Genomic DNA, 17,086 nt, shown 5'->3' on the forward strand with positions numbered 1-17,086 from the left:
GTTCATTTCTACAGCCACATCTGTAATAAACGAAATAAAGTCATTTGTATAGAATATATCTGTAACATACAAAAACGGAATGAGTTCCAATTATTCAAAGTTCCTAGTTTAAAGTAAGGACACTCCAAATTTGTCCCCTGTATCTGATCCTTTGATGGAATATTATTCCCCAGGGAGCTTTAGAGGAACTTAAAGTGGGGTTATTTGCTATGATGCAAGCTTAGCAACAAGCTGAAACTAAGTTAACACCATACAAGAACCAATAGGCTATTCTAGTACTTTTTTTTTTCAATTCAGACAAAATAAGTGTCATGAGTTTGACTGCTAACCTAAGAACACATCACACCCATAAGCATGATCTTATGCTAAAAGAACACCCAACATTCAAGATCAACTTAAACGTAAAATTCATCGTGATTTAAATTCCTGAAGCTATTAATGAAACCTTGGGGCTAGTTAACAAAAAAACCAAAGGGCGGTGTAATGGGAAAATAATGCTGCCAAATAAAAAAGGCGTGGCCAAGATTTTTATTGAGATTGTAGAAGTCAATTTGTTTGGGGGGAGGGGGAATAAATTTTGAAAAAAGGATAGTTTAGGATTTCTAAAGAACTAAATAGTCAGGAGCGCTAATTAACCCATTCATCATATATTTGCACATTTGACAGAGGGAAGGTGGATAAATCCTGTAGCACCTTAAGTAATACTACGATTTTAATGAAACCCTGGGGCTAGTTAGCCAAAAACTAAAGGGCAGTGTAATGTTCAAATAATACTACCCAATAAAAAAGGTGTGGCAATGATTTTTATTGAGGATGTGGACATCAATTTTTTTCGAGGGGGGACTAACTTTTGAAAAAAGGACAGTAAAGGATTTCTTAGGAACTAAATGATTAGGAGCACTAATTAATATATTCATCACATATTTGCACATTTGAGAGAGTGGAGGTGGCTAAATCCCGTTGTACCTTAAGTAATCCTACTATTTTATTGACACCTTGGGGCTAGTTAACCAAAAACCAGAGGGCGGTGCAATGCGCAATTAATGCTGCCCAATAAAAATGGCGTGGCCAAGATTTTTATTGAGGATGCGGAAGTCAATTTTTTTTGGTGGGGGGGGATAACTTTTGATAAAAGGACAGTTTAAAATTTCCTAGGAAATTTTATATTTGCATATTTGAGAGAGTGGAGGTGACTAAATCTCGTAGCACCTTAAGTAATCATACGTAGTTAATGAAACCTTGGTGCTAGGTAACCAAAGACCAAATTGCGGTGAAATGTGCAAATAATGATGTCAAATAAAAAAAAAGTATGGCTAAGATTTTGATTGAGAATGCGGAAGTCAACTGTTTCTAAGGGGGAGGAGTCACAACGGAAAAAAAGAGCAGTTTAGAATTTCTTAGAAATTAAATCAATACAGTATGACCTTAAGTAATCCTACTATTATGCCTAAAAATATACCAGACATTCATGATTTTATTTTAAGCAGTCTAAGTTAAACGAAATTTCGAAGTAAAAAGGTGATATTATCTTTCTTTTCTAAAATTATTTACTTATTCCCCATTTGTAATTGAAGATCAAATTTTTATAGATGATAGTTAAAAACAAAATTAGAAAGAGTCATAGCCTACCACTAATAAATCTTTGAGAGTATTTGCTTAATTTTTTTTTTTTTTTAATTTCGTTTTGTTTTTCAATCCTTCAATTCCAATCCTCAGTGTTTGTCAATTTTTACTTTTCCTTTTCAGATTGTTTGATTCTTTATTCATTTATGCACACAAGTAATAGCGTGACCTGACTATTATTGATTCTTTATGTTTAAGCACGAAAAAAGAAGATATTTGTTATCATGACATTCCCTCAAATACATGTTCACCTCGGAACCTAACGACCCAAAAAGAGACAAGCCTAATGGTCACGAAGTAATCGTATTTTATTTACAGCCAGAAAATTTTCAAGAAAAAGACGTGAAGCATATTGAACAAATCTTGAAAAGGGAAAATGAATTAAATTTCTTTATATATTTAAACATATATTATTATTTTTATAATATATACATATATATATATATATATATATATATATATATATATATATATATATATATATATATATATATATATATATATATGGGGGTAAATATAAAATATTTGTGGGGGAGGGGGATGTGAGTAGGTTAGATGGCTGGAGGGAGAAGCAGGTTGGAGGGATGGGTTTAGATGGAGTTGTATTTGGATGGTGGTTGTTACCCTGAGGGTGTTTGGGCGAAGGTGATTATCTTTGTTTGTTTTTTTTTTTAATTCTTATGATGCTTCTAGGAATATTTATATAGGTTTTATTTCTTTTATTTTTTAAGTTTGGGATGCCTTCAGGAGTGTTTATGCAGTTAATTGCTACGCGATATATATATATGTATATATGTATATATATATATATATATATATATATATATATATATATATATATATATATATATATATATATATATATATATATATATATGTATAGGTAAATATATACACACACATATGATTATAATCTCGGTGATCGTAGGCCCAATTTCAACTAGCCTATTAAACTTGGGCCTCATATTCAAAGGGTTGTTAATTTTCAAAGCTTTTGTGTTTGTAGAGATGACACCAGGGATGTTGATACCACAAATATAGGAGGAGGACTGTATTTTTCAAAATCTAGGATGTAATTTTTTTATCATTCCAAGAAAACACAAAAAAAACAGGGTGAACGAAAATCCCTAATAAAACCATTCTCACAATCTATCAGAGGAGGGGGAAAACTCCGGGGGGAAATGCCCCTCCCTTGACGCGGGTGGATGTTTTTTAGAACTTAAAGAACATCTTTAAGAACTTCAAAATCTTCCCAACCTACAAGATGCAAATAAAGCGGTCAAGGGATTTTTAGATCTCGTAAAAACATTGAATATCGTTACCCTGAAGGCAATGATAATCCTCTTAAGCTGAAGTGTGTAAACAAAGTGTAGGCTTAAGTGTGTAAGCAAAGTTAACATAATACGATTCATGCTCTTAAAAAAAAATCAAAATATAACTGTCTGCGCTCACAAACTGGTCTTTGGCTGCCTTTTCACAACAATATTCTTATTGGAAATAAAAACAGAAGTCTGAAGTCAGTAGTGAATGAACAGAAATTCTCACTAAATTCGCACGGATTCTCAGGGGGAAAACGTTTTTCCATAAGCAGATTGATTAGAGGAAGCTTGGTTTCTTTTTCACTTCTTTTTTTAGGGCAACTTACCTCAGACTGATAGGGAAAGCAATGACATAATGAAGGAGGTATTTGGTTGGTATTTTCGCAGTAGTTTAGGTGTCTGGATTATGATAACATCGTCGATATGATTTTTGGGTACAAATTCTCAGCAGTTTCAACATCTCGGCAGATCTGCGCAGCAGGAAGGCCAGCAATGGTTTTCGAGCGTGTAACACTCCAAGAGGTAAACCTTGGCGGGGTGAACATAACCCAATCCAGTTCAAGTTCGGAGAAACTCAGCCAGAGGCAAACGGGAGAGATTGGATGCTTATCTACAACGTGGAGCCTGACCTAATTTAAATCCAGCAAAAAACTGCAGCAAGAGCAACTGCAGGAAAAAGGCTGCCAAATTTTTTTTGGCTGGGAGTGTCTTTCGATGTCATTCAAAAAATCAAAGAATGTTACTTTCAAGATGACTTTAACCCCTGAAAGACGTAAGGATACTGAAACGGCAGGAGCACCTTACCTATGTTTTTGAGACTTAATGTACGGTAGTATTAAAAGCTCTCTTGTACTTTGGGTTTTATAACAGTTACTTGTTATTTGATCTCATGTTTTTGTATGTATCAAATAAGATTTTGGCAAATCAAAATAACAAAGTTATAAGACTTTTAGGTGAAAATTTTCTCTACTTGAGCAGCGCCATTTTATAAATGACATCACTCAAGGAAATAATACATTAATATCCAAGCAGCCAGCATGTATACGTTTTTGGATCACACATAGCTTCAGGCGATAAAATTTATAAATGAAATTTTATAAATAAACTAAAAAAATAGTTATTATGTAAAAATCGTTACATGTACATATGATTTTACTTCCCAATAATCCCCTGCCTCTTCATATATTCCAACAGCAGGAAATCCTCACTCTGAACTACCTCCACATGATTTTCTAAATATTTTAATTTCAATCAAATAATTACGGTTAATTTCGATGGCCCTATTGGCCATCAATCTGTGATGCCACTACACAAGGCACAATCAACCCTTCGGTACTGGAATTACCAAACAAGCACTATGGCTTGAAGCGAAATGGACACCATTGCTGTTAAAAAAGAACCATGAACCGAAACTGAACTAATAAGGTACGTATGTTTTCGATAAATTTAAAAGTATGTTTAATATAGCTTATTGCAATCAATTTCAATTAAATGTCTTAACTGACAGCCAATCAAATTCATTTTTTTTCAAATCGCACCATTTCCATTGGCTGTTGGTGACGAAAAACTATTGCAATAAGCTATGTTGAACGCGGGATAAGAATTAGCAATAAAATTTGCAGACTTATAGTCAAACTTTGAATGAGTTTTTATTCCCCGCCACGTTCTATAGTATAAAGGACATTGTTCACGAGCTGGCTAGAGAAGCCAGCTTAGCTATCTGTCTTATATCCAGACTAGCGGCTAATGTTCAAACGAATAAATGTGACGGTAATAAATTGAAGCACATAAAAATTGTTAGCAAGTGGTGACATCTTCATCAAAATGGCTTGCTTGTCAACAGATTTGAGAACAAAGTTGGGCCAAACGCACAGTGGGCTGGGGCTTAAAGTCAGAGTTCTTATTGGTCATTTTTGCCTATGTTTATTCATTTATTCCCTTTTGTTAATTCAATTAAATAGCATATGATTGTCAATCTGTTTTTCTAATCCTTTGACTAGGAGAACCTTCAATAGGACGTGATAATAAATGGTTTCATTGTCATTTACTTGCAGGAAATTACAATCGAATAATTGTATGGACCACACAGCTTTTCCATAAGAAAAAAACTCAAATTGAAATAAGTGCTTCTAAAAAGAAACTAATAAAAGTCACAGAGAAACAGACTTACAAAGAAAACATAAAACTTTAAATAAACGTAATAACTCAAGAAAAACATGAATTTGCAATTAAAGTGGATTCCGACATGCAATTAAATGTAATTTTCGTTTTTCAAGTATTTCTATCTATTCCAGTTTTTTTCGGTTTATTTGTTTTTAGGATTGAGAAACCCTGTTAACAAATAATCCTGTCTGTAATTTAAGATTTAGATGCAGAGTTAAAGTGTATACAACAAAAAATTAAAAGATAAACATTGAACCTCAACTTTTACAAAAGTTACCCCTCAACTTTTTACAAAATTTTACTGGCGAATGTTACTTATGAGTATATTCCTATTGTGAATTGAGGCGTTTAGATGCCAAATTGATTAATATATGGGATAATAAAAAGAAAATTTGTAAATAAAATAAACTTGTAGTTCTCGATTTAATGAACCAATCACCTGGTGAAGAAAAACACACTTGATTTTTTGTGTTTGCTTGTGTGTTTGAATTTAGGGAATAAACAGAGTATTTTGGAGGTTTTATATTTTGATAATTTTTCCTATTTCCTCTATTTTTTAAATATGGAAAAAACCATTAGTTTTCATGGCAATAGGTTGAACCAACCGTTTCAAATAAAACTGACAGTTTTCACCAGAAAAAAAGAAAACAAGCAGGCATAAATAAAAGATTTTGATGGGCTCGGCCAGGTTGAACCCTACAAAATAATGACTATTTCATTCCCTAAGATTTTTTGTCCTTTTTTAGCATTGGCCCTTATTTATTTTCACATATTTTTGATAGTGTAAAGTTAAGAGTCAATGACGAGAATTGACATCATACCGTAGACTAATTCGAACTAGCTTCTGAGAAGCGAGTTCCCAACACTAACTGGCTTCACAAAACTCGTATTAAAGCTGTCTCGATGGTGCTGTAACCTCTTACAAAGTTTAGAATCCCAGCACAATTAATTTGTACACCACCAGAAATATACTTAATTTACATCTTAAAGGTCTCATTAACATTTCTGGATATATTTTGGACAAGTTTCCCCTTAGGAATTCCCCATGGAATTTCCCTTGAGAGCTTAGATACAGCTTTATAGGCTTAGTACACCTTTAGGCACCATAACGCCAATTCAGAGTGGAAAAAATGCTTATGAGTTTTGGAACCAGCTTTTAGTGAGAATTTGGTCGGTGAATCTTGAAATTCAATTTAGCTGATTCAGGGTTCAAATATTTGTCCTATATACCTAATATCTAACAGAGAGGGGGGAGGGTGCTCCTCTATTGGATAGAGCGGATCTTTAAATTCTAGGTCGGCCATAAATATGTTATGACACTTAAAGTTTTGTACCAGTCTTATGTGTTCGTTTCGAGGCAATCCCTTATCTGTAAGATGATGCATATTTCTTTTCGGTTTTTATTTTGCTCCTCAATAACTAGTACCATGTAAATGTTGGTCATTGTCTCGTGCCAGTTACTGCTTCCACGATAGGTTTCAGCAAGATTAAACTCAAATATGGGCATAATTTGCTATGGGGAAGGGGGAACTCCCCCCAGTTCCCTTCAGCTAAATTTTTACTTCTCCAGAAATCTCATCAAAAAACTAAGATAGGCCTACATAATTCAAGCATCCTCAGAAACAGATTAAGCCACTGCACTCTAGCCAAAGAGTGTCACAGGAAGCTACAGGGTGACAAGCTTCACATATTCTACAAGGATTTCTGAGAGCCATAATTCAAATAAAAATCCAATCAACAGGAAGATGTTGATTAAAAAGTTTTTGCAGTCTCACGGTGGAGCCGCTGCAAAAACAGACCACTGTTTGACATATTAACTTTGTTAAAAGACCAAAAACCAGGTGATTTATGAGAAAATTATAGGAAAATATAAGGGTGACAGTAAAAATCATATTTTTCACAGGAAGAATTGTTCCAGACCAAAGCCAAGTCACACGTACCTTATATGATAGTACCCAACTACATTAAGTGTATTGTCTCAGGATTGCTTTGTTATTTCCATCTTTGTCGTTTTCGTCTTTTGATTCAACCACCTTCCCTCTTGTCTTTTGCTTATACTGCAGATTGTGCAATATCTGTTCTTATTAGCACATTTTTGTTATTTTATTGTTGTTATCATTACTGGTTTTATTTATATCATATCATAACAAATTAACGACTTGCATTTATTTTGTTCCACATGTCCCAATAAACCTGATAAATCCTACCCGCAATACCGCACTGGATAAGGCATAGTGTTTTAACACCGCCCTCTTGCCCCCAAAAACATTGCACAAAAACGGCTATTTATATTTTCAATACGGTAGTAGGTCCTATCCACCCCCTGCCCTCCGAATAAAAATTCTGGGTGGGCTATAGCAGTCTATGTAACCATTCCGGGGTTCCGGAATGGTTACGGGTGTTCGAGCTTCCGGGTGTTCGTTTTATGCACTCTTTTTTAATTTCGTGATATAATAAGAGACACGGATCATAAAAGAAACTTTATTTGGTGTAAGTAGATTGACTGCTGATCTATGTGTATTCGTTTCCTGTTCTGCATACTTTTCACTTATCATGGCATTCATAAAGGTGTCTGTGCTTGAAAAGTTCAGACCTGTCCGGTCTTTTTTTCAACCACTTATAAACAAGCCAAAAATGTCAAAATGTACGAAGTACTACAGTAGGGGGGGGGGGGGTCCAAAAGTGAAAAGTCATTTCTGATCTATACAAAGACACACGCATACACACACACACACATACTGATTAGTTTTACTTTTATTTAGACATAGTACCATAAATCTACATGTATTTGAAGACCAAACAGTCAAATATAGACATTTGCTTCAAATGGTTTGTGGTACCGAACTGTAAGTAAGGAGCGACTCAATAGTAGCCGAAACTCTAAAAAACAAGATTTTGATACCAATAGATATTACAAGAATTTATTTTTTATGCTGATTTTAAATATATAACTTTCATTAAGTTTGGTCTAAACCATCAAAGGTTACGAGCCTGAGAAAATTCACCTGATTTTCAAAAAAAGAGAAAACGCTCCCTAAAGTTAATAGAATCTGAATGAAAACCACACCATCAGATTCAGCGTATCAGAAAATCTTACTGTAGAGGTTTCAAGTTCCTATCTGCAAAAGTGAAATTTTGTACTTTTTGCCAGAAGAAAGATAACGGATGCGTGTTTATTTGTTGTTGGTTTTTTTACCCAAGGGCAACCGTATCGAACCAGTGGGCCTAGAGCATCAGGAAAGGGCTCATTCTAACGGAAATCAAAAGTTCTAATAACTTTGAAGGAACAAAATTAAAGTGCCTTTTTAATTAAAGCTCTAAGTGACCAAAAAAATGGAGGCCAACTAGGCCCCCTCCCATGTCACAAATTTTCCAAAATCATCTGATCAAAATTCTGAGATTGTTATTTTATCCAGCATAGTAGAAAGGCCTAATCCTGTCCTTGGAGATAACAGGACCCTCCACAACCCCTGGGGAAATGTTTTAAGTTATAAAACATGCCCATTGCTTACGTATAGAATTCGTTATAGGGAAGTATGCATACATACATTTTTTCAGTGGGTAGGGGAGGACGAATTTTTGCTGAGGGACTTTGCACGGGAATAATTTTCCATGGAGAGTGAATTTTCCAGGGGTGAACTTTCCATGCAAAATTGTATCAACGGGGAATTCGCCAAAATTCTTAAATAAAGTTTCTTCACGTGTCTTGCTTTCCTGACGACTCAATTTTACGCGTGGAGGTGTTAAGAGTGTTTTCACCAGGATTGAATTGCCTAGAGGATATTTCCGTGGGGAGGGAGATTTTTCCGTGGAGGTGGAGTCAAATTTCCTGGCGTTATTTAAAACGATCAGAAATTAAATAAAAAAAAAAACAAGTTTTTTCAACTGAAAGTAAGGAGCAATATTGAAACTTAAAACGGACAGAAATTATTACGTATATGAGGGGGATTTCCCCCTCCTCAACATCTTGCTCTTTACACTAAAGTCCAAGTTTGGAGAGGGAAATTCTCCAATTCCCCCCTCATATGTGTAATAATTTAACCTACCCTCAAATACAGGAGAAGTATACGTTGTCGTTTCTTCTAGTTAGTAATTGGCAAAGTTTCAAATCATCTGAATGGATACAGGGGATAAATCTTAAGAGAAAGATGGATAGCGCTTCAATCCACTAATTTTGCGTGGGCAAAGCCAAACAAAATTATCTGTAACAGTTCACACTGACAGGGTAACACTTGACATTGATAGGGCAAGGTAGGTCCAGTCCATGTGGGGATGTAGTCTATATCTGTGATTAACAGGGGCTACGCATTCTAGAGGGTAAAATTCGCAAGACCGAAAAGTCTCAGAAACAATCATTAGCTGATTTCACCAGAAAAAATAACGCGAACAACATTGTTGGTTTCGAATTCTGAAGTTTGAAGTTTTTTTTTGTACACAACCCAAGGAACACAGGCTGTCAATCCTGCCTTATAAATAACCACTACTTGTTTTTGAGCAAGGATAATTTTATTATACTGTAATGATTTTTTGTTCTGGCTGCATGTAGTCATAGGTGCATGCGGGTTCCAACCTTGGGGTGTCATATGATTTTTCCCAGGACGAGGGTAAAAAAACAGGGAAAAATCAGTTAAAATTTGGGCCACTCCCATTCAATTCAGAAGAGAAGTTTGCTTAATCTAAGATCTAAGATAACAGGTTTCATAGCGACGAAGACAAGTGACAAAATGCATTAGACTTGTATAATCTGGACTCTATATTTTCACATTAGGGTGCGGGTGGGGGTAAGATTACGTTAGGTTACTTTACCCCACCCCCCTAATGTCAAAAATAACGACAAAGACCACTTTGCCTTTCCATATCAAACAAAGACAAAGTAGAAACAATAGGGGATTTTTTTTCCAAGACACTGGGATTCAATTCAATGGAAATTTCCGTATTTCCAAATATACAGCCCAAATTACATTATTAATTAAACTAAAGTATTATATTTTCATCATGTTTTGGTCTGTTTCATTATGATTAACCCTACTTAACTTCTGGAGTGTGTTCTGGATTGTACGGGGGTGCCAAATTTAGCTACTGAGGGTCACAGCCCAATTTTAAAGTGTCGGGGCGTATGGAACTATTCCTGTACTGTTAAAAAGAGTAGGCTACTTTGTTTTTCCTAATATTTTACCAGTAATGCGCAAAGGTTATAGCCTATTATAGTGGAGTTCAACTTAGAGAAAGTTACACTTCGTGTTCACGTTATAAAGCTTATACACGAAAATTACTTCATAATCGGGGATTGATCTCTGATGACCATAACACTAGCACTTTGTGACACTTTCATTAGTTGCCAAAAGTCAAACAGAAAGTTAGGATTTAATCCCTATCACAATCCAGTCATGTTAATTTAGCAACTTCCGATCTATTTAGACAGAAACCGATGAGTAAAACAGTTTCGACACTATTTTTGCCACTTTCATTTTAGTATTTTTCCCATAACCCATAGCGGAAGGTCCCAATTAAGACAAGAAAGATAATTGCAAAACAAAAGGACAGGAAAATTGATGAAATAGTACATTTTCACGGATTCTTGGAACTATGAAAAAAGGGAAGTTCTTGCTGCTGGTTCTTTTATACGAAAGTCAACATGAATAGGGGCTAATTAAAGTAAGAACATATAAAATGAGACTTCAGTCATGATAAATTACTATTCTTTTCCTCTTATTTTTAATGAGATTAGTACAAAAGAAGCATGGGCTCAAGTGAAATATATAGCAAGTAATTAGACGGATAACAAGGAGAAACAGACAAAAATTCCATGATTTTCTTATGTCTTACTACCGAAATCTTAATAAAAGTAGGAAATACTTCTCAATAGAATTGTGATTGATATTAGTATTTCTATAAAGAAAAATCGAAATATTAAACGCCATTTATCAATGGACAGAATAAAGAAAAATAGGTTTCAGGTTGATGGAGGTTGCTCAGATCTGACGTCCATATTAGTGAAGAGAAAGAAATCGGAAAACTAAGCTGATTGAGAGAACGTCCTGATATTCTATAAAATGATAGTTTCATACGATAATGAAATAAGAACAAAGAAGTTTCAATAAAATTAAACTGGCAGTAACTGAAACCAGAAGAAAGCTAAAAAAAACAAAAAACGAATGGATAAACATTATAGATTAGTGATTTTTTTCATCATTGTCCTAAATGAATGTTTTGAAACGTGATCCTGATAATATAACTTTTTAATTGTTATTTATTATTTGTGCTGAGGCTATGCTAGTCTTGTCACGACTGTATGCCTAGGTGAGGGAAGGGGCAGGGTGACCTCTCCAACAAGGGGCCTTGAATATATGAAATTACATGATATTCAAATATTCTTCAGTCTTTTATAAGTTTGTCTACAACTTGAAAAATTTATACTCCCCTTTTTAAGGAATTCCCTTATAAACCTAACTATTATCATTGGCATCGAACGAAAGATTGAGTGTCGGGAGGGAGACATCACTACTTAGTGAGAAGTGTTTTGGCTTTGATTTTATGCAGCGTTCACACTTAAGGTGCGTCATCTGAATGTAAATATAACGTCTTTCTTCCTCGTTTTCATCAGCACCAGACTGTACTGCCTTTTGACGTGGCTACTGGATTAAATAAATTTAAAAACATTCCTGACAATGTACGAAGGGGGGGGGGTGTAATGTTATTTTTTAATTTCATATGAAGATGAAAAAAAAATAAAAATAATCTGGCGATCATATAGAAGGTGAGGGTATAAGGAAAAGTTAACCCAAATTTTATTCCCCCAAATGTACCATCTCTTGGTGTTGACATCCTAATAATCAATAAAATAAGATGCAAATATTTACTGATGAAAATGATAAACATGTCTTCTTCAAGTACGAATTAACGTCTACGCATGTTAGTTTTTAAATATAATTTTGACCTATAAAATACTTTTTATGCTGCTGCGAAACACCCTGGGAATTTCCAACCCTCGGTTTGGAAACGCTTGTTTACGCTTATAGTTTACGAAATAGTTTACGCTTGTGTATCAACTAAAGCGAACTTCTAACCTTCTAAATGAAACTTAATCAGAGCATGATTTTTAACGGTATCATGTTTTCCTTTTCTTACTGAGTTTCACGTTAACTTTTAGACTTTATGGTTTCAGATTTTAACAATGGAACTAAATCGGATTTGCATAAGGTAGAAAGATCCTTTTTGTTACAGACTTTTTAGAAGAATGTAGGCCTATACTTAAAAACATAAAGAAAAGTCTATAGAAAAACAATTGATAACAACGCGTATTTAATTAATTAAAACTTATTTCTCGCATATTTTGATTTTAATGATATTTTTTACAGATAATTCATTGTGTCATATTCTAATAAAAGAAGGGAGCTTTACAAACAATTAAACATTACGCCGGATTGTTGAATAAGAGATTTTGAACCTTTACCCACCTTCCTAGAAACCTTCCTCCTCCCCACAATAGAAAATAGTAAAAGAAGAATAAAAAGACCGAAATCAGAATATCTTTTTGGCAGGGTAATAGCTATTGGTCCATGAGCCGAATGGTAATGATTTTATGGTGCTGTTAAGCTGACAAATTACGTAAACTGTTCATTGATAGCGAAAAAGGAGAGAAAAATGCAATTTTGTTTTCAAAGTAAACTCACCCCTTCCACGAGTACACACTGGAAAAAGTTGTGACCATCCTACTTCCCCACTAGAATTTCCCTTACTTCAATTAAATTTGGCTTTCTATTTCGCTAAATTTAAAAATTAATATGACTACTAAAATGACTGAAATTTATCACTTCATCATGGGTAACCGAAAGCACAAAAAAAAACAAGTATTTAAAATTATTAACTTAAAAATATTTTTCGTGATACTGGGATTGGAATGAGATTTGTTCACCATATGGCTATCCACTCTTTTACAAAAGTCACCTACCTACAGGATTAAACGCGAATATTGGCTCTCTTTGCCCCACTTTTAAAAAATACCTGCTTTATGGGATTTTCGCAAATCCTTTTGAATTCTTTCTAATATTACATGACACCTATTTTTTCTACGTACCATTCCTTGTTTCTTACTATATTCTTTTGCATCATCTTTACATGTTATGTCAATTTGCCATATGAATTTTTTTTTGTTTAGAGACAAAAATTATTTAATTAGATATGTGCAGTTTTTTGTGTGTGAGAGTATAGTCAGACTAAAACCCACAGATCCAATATTTTTCAGGAATATTTTATCCCGGGCTTAAGGCTAACCAAAAAAGTAAAAAATTAACCTTAGAAAACATAAAAAAGAATATAATTGAAAAAGCCATAGCCCAGATTTGACTGTACTCACCATTTCTCAATCAAGGTTTTTTTTTTTTCAATTTCAGTTTAATTTTCAACGGGGTGTAAAAAAAAAAAAAAAAAATAGAAGTTCTGGAACCGTAGAAGTATTGAAAACATTCCAAGTATTAGGTTTAATTAGAAAACTTGAACCAACCTGGAGTTCGGTGGTTTGCATCAGGGACCAAAACAGCAACGACAAAGCTGATGATAAACAAGGAAATCCAGCATCGAATAAAAGGAGAGCACCATATGGCGGGAGCTTTTTCTCCACAGTGTAAGGGTCATGAAGCAGATGTGCTAATCGCACAACCGCAAGAGAAAGCATAAACAAGATAATCCCAACTGATGCAGCTCGGGGTAAAAGGCCAACATAATCCAAGGATGCCGCCAATTGAAAAAAAGCTGCTATGGAATATATGCCCAGTAGAGCATAAAGTATTATGACAGTATAAATATGAACTTGAAATGCAGCCTCTCTACTATCAATGATATCTTCATTTATATCTTCTAACACTTGAGGCGGCTGTAGCGGCAATTCTTTTGAGTTATTTATTTGGTCATAAAAGGATTCTTCGATATCCTTAATTTCATTCTTATCCTTTATATGAACAGGCTTTGGTACATTTATTCTCATCAACGGCTTCTCTGTGACAGGAGGTGTAGTCGGCATACCCGAGGAACTTGTTGTAGTACCGGAACTCGTGGTACTGGTTTCGATCATCGTTGTAGTTTTAGGAGTTGTTAATGAAGTTTTGGTACTACTTCTTATCGAAATAAGCGTTGTTCGCTCAATTATAAAAGGATCTTTTGGCTTAAAACCAGGGAAGCCCCATTTGTCAAGGTCGATTCCCAATTTTGGAGTTACAAATTTTGGTAAGAAGGCTTGTGTTGTTGACATTGGAGTCGTTGATGACGTTAAAACTTCTTCATATCTAGCAACATGAGGAGCAAATGCAACTTTACTAAATATTGCACCAATCGATTTCTCCAGAGGATTCGGTCGTTCTCCTCTAGATAACACAGCAAGATCATGAAAGGATATACTGGGAGCGAGTGTTGGTGTGTCTTTTGCTCGTTTTGAATGATGATGCCTGACATTGGCACCTTTAAAATTCTCTTTATCAGATCCCCGAATAGATTTATCCCAATATTCTTTATAATCAAACCTCCAGGTATCCTCACTTTTTGTCAATGTCACTGCAATAAGAACTAGATGAAAGAAAGTCAAATGACTCTGGGTGATCATGGCTACTGATTAACGAACTCGATTACTCTGAGACAGGTTGTAATTGACAAGGGCTCTCTTGGACGAATCTCCAAGATGCAGGTCTTCCAGGATGACACCTTAGGTGGACAACTGTCTCTGGAAATAAATGAGTCTAAATTAGTTATAATTAATTAAGTAGGAAACTCTACTTTGTTGCAATTACTAGATACTGCGGGTTAGTAGAATTATAACTTCTTAGCTGACAGAAAAGAGAATAATGCTTCGAATCCTAGCATATGGCTAATGAACTCTTCAGCCTTACAGAATACTTGGAGAAAATGAATAATCAATCATGTCAGCGTTGATCGTTCTCTTTTGGACAAGCTTAATGGTGTGAGAACAAACAATAGAATAAGCTTGTTGAAAATACCCCAAGGTGTGTTCAAACACCTCAAAAACAAACATGACATTTGTGCCAGGTGAATCGTTAAGAAATATTTATTGCCCCGTTTCCCATTGTTTTGCTTTTTTTAAGAGGTTGTGGCCTAGCCAAGACTGTGCACAGTACAAGAATGTCCTGGTCAATTCTACTTTCGTCATTTCGTCGGATTTGCTCTGATATATCCCCCTCTCCCGAAAAATTTCGGCCCATCTGTCTGAGTTTTGGTGAGAATGCTCTCTAGATTCCAATTAGGTAAGCACGAATGCAGGGGGGAGGGGCTATGAGCCGAACACTCCAAAAAATATAAAGATTTTAAACTTATTAGGTCATTCTCTTACTAATTTTTACTTTCATATTTGAGCCAAAGTACATATTATAACAATATATAACAAATAACTGTCATTCGCTTATATTTAGTTCATATTCTAATTATCTATTTGTATAGAAGTTGCATTGCATTTTTTTTTCTTGAATGATATGTATATCTTCATTTGCTGGACTTGAAAGGACAGCTATGGATTATAAGCATAGAAGAAGCATAAAAGATGTCACGGGTGCCAGGTTCAGATAAGGAGGCTTGTTGGTCAGATCAGTTCTTGACACACCATAGGTTGGATGCCTAAGTCTCCCCTCCACCCCCTAACTAAGTATATAAGAATGTATATTTATGACCAAATAAGCTAAATTTTTACTCTTCATATATAGGGACCTGATCAAACCCAAAATGATTAGCTCGAACCATTCACAAGCAAAAAGGCAACTTGTGTGTCATATAGGTAAAATGAATTTGTGCCCATTCATAGTAGAATAAAACATAAATGCGTTCAATTATTACATTCAGTCAGTGTAGTGGTTCTTTCATACAGTGCTTTTTTAAATAAAAAAAACAAGTTTTTTTCCAACTAAAAGTAAGGAGCAACATTAAAACTTAAAACGAACAGAAATTATTACGTAAATGATGGGGTTCGCCTCTCGTCAATACCTTTCTCTTTACGCTAAAGTACGATTTTGTTCCAATTCTTTAAGAATACCCCCTGAATCACAAAGGGTTTAATTAGAATAAATAGCTCTTTTGAAAGTACTAAGAAAATAGCGTAAAGAGCGAGGCATTGACGAGGGGGCGAACCCCCTCATATACGTAATAATTTTTGTTTGTTTTAAGTTTTAATGTTGCTCTTTACTTTAAGTTGAATAACTTCTTTTTATGGAAATTTTCTCAGGGAAAGATCCTCCCACGTAACCTTCTCCCGTGACCACCCCAGCCGAAAATATCCCCTCTGAAAATGTCTGTATACTTCCCAATAACCAATACTATATGAAAACAATGGGCTAAGTTCACAACGTGCAGCCCTTCCCCCGGGGGCTTTGGGGGATTAAGTCATCCTAAAAGATATACATATTAGATTTTTCGACTATGCTTAACAAAAAGGATATCTCAAAATTTGGATTGGATGACTTTGTGGGAAAAATGAGCGCCGAAGGGGGCCTAGTTACCTTACGATTCTTTTGTCACTTAAAAAGGGTACTCAAACTTTTAATTTCCGTTCGAATGAGCCCTCTTGTGATATTCTAGGACCACTGGGTCAATACTATCACCCCTGGGAAGAAGAAAAAAAGAAAACAAATAAACATGCATCCTTGATCTTTCTTCTGCCAAAAAATTCAAAATTCCACATTTTTGCAGATAGGAGCTTGAAACCTCTAAAGTAGGGTTCTCTGATATGCTGAATCTGATGGTGTGATTTTCGTTATGATTTTATGAATTTTAGGGCCGTTTCCTCGTTTTTTCAAAAATAAGGCAAATATTCTCAACTCGTAACTTTTGATGGGTAAGACTAAGCTTGATGAAACTTAGATATTTGAACTCAGCATACAAATCCAATTCTTCTGATGTATCTATTGGTATCAAAATTCCGTTTTTAGAGTTTAGGTTACTATTGAGCCGGGACACTTCTTACTTATAGTTCGTTACCACGAACTGTT

The 17,086-nt window shown here is 34.8% G+C and overlaps 1 protein-coding gene across 2 annotated transcripts in view; it reads right to left on the bottom strand.

Moving 5' to 3' along the window:
• LOC136026692 (uncharacterized) overlaps positions 1 to 17,086 on the bottom strand; it is a 74,652-nt gene that overhangs the window by 42,585 nt on the left and 14,981 nt on the right. For both annotated transcript variants that reach the window (XM_065703453.1, XM_065703444.1), the window contains exon 2: positions 13,609 to 14,817. In XM_065703453.1, coding sequence (XP_065559525.1) covers positions 13,609 to 14,700 — 1,092 coding nt within the window. In that variant the 5' untranslated portion in view covers positions 14,701 to 14,817. The remainder of the gene's footprint in view (positions 1 to 13,608; positions 14,818 to 17,086) is intronic.

This window comes from Artemia franciscana, chromosome 1, assembly GCF_032884065.1.
Source record: "Artemia franciscana chromosome 1, ASM3288406v1, whole genome shotgun sequence".
NCBI lineage: Eukaryota > Metazoa > Arthropoda > Branchiopoda > Anostraca > Artemiidae > Artemia > Artemia franciscana.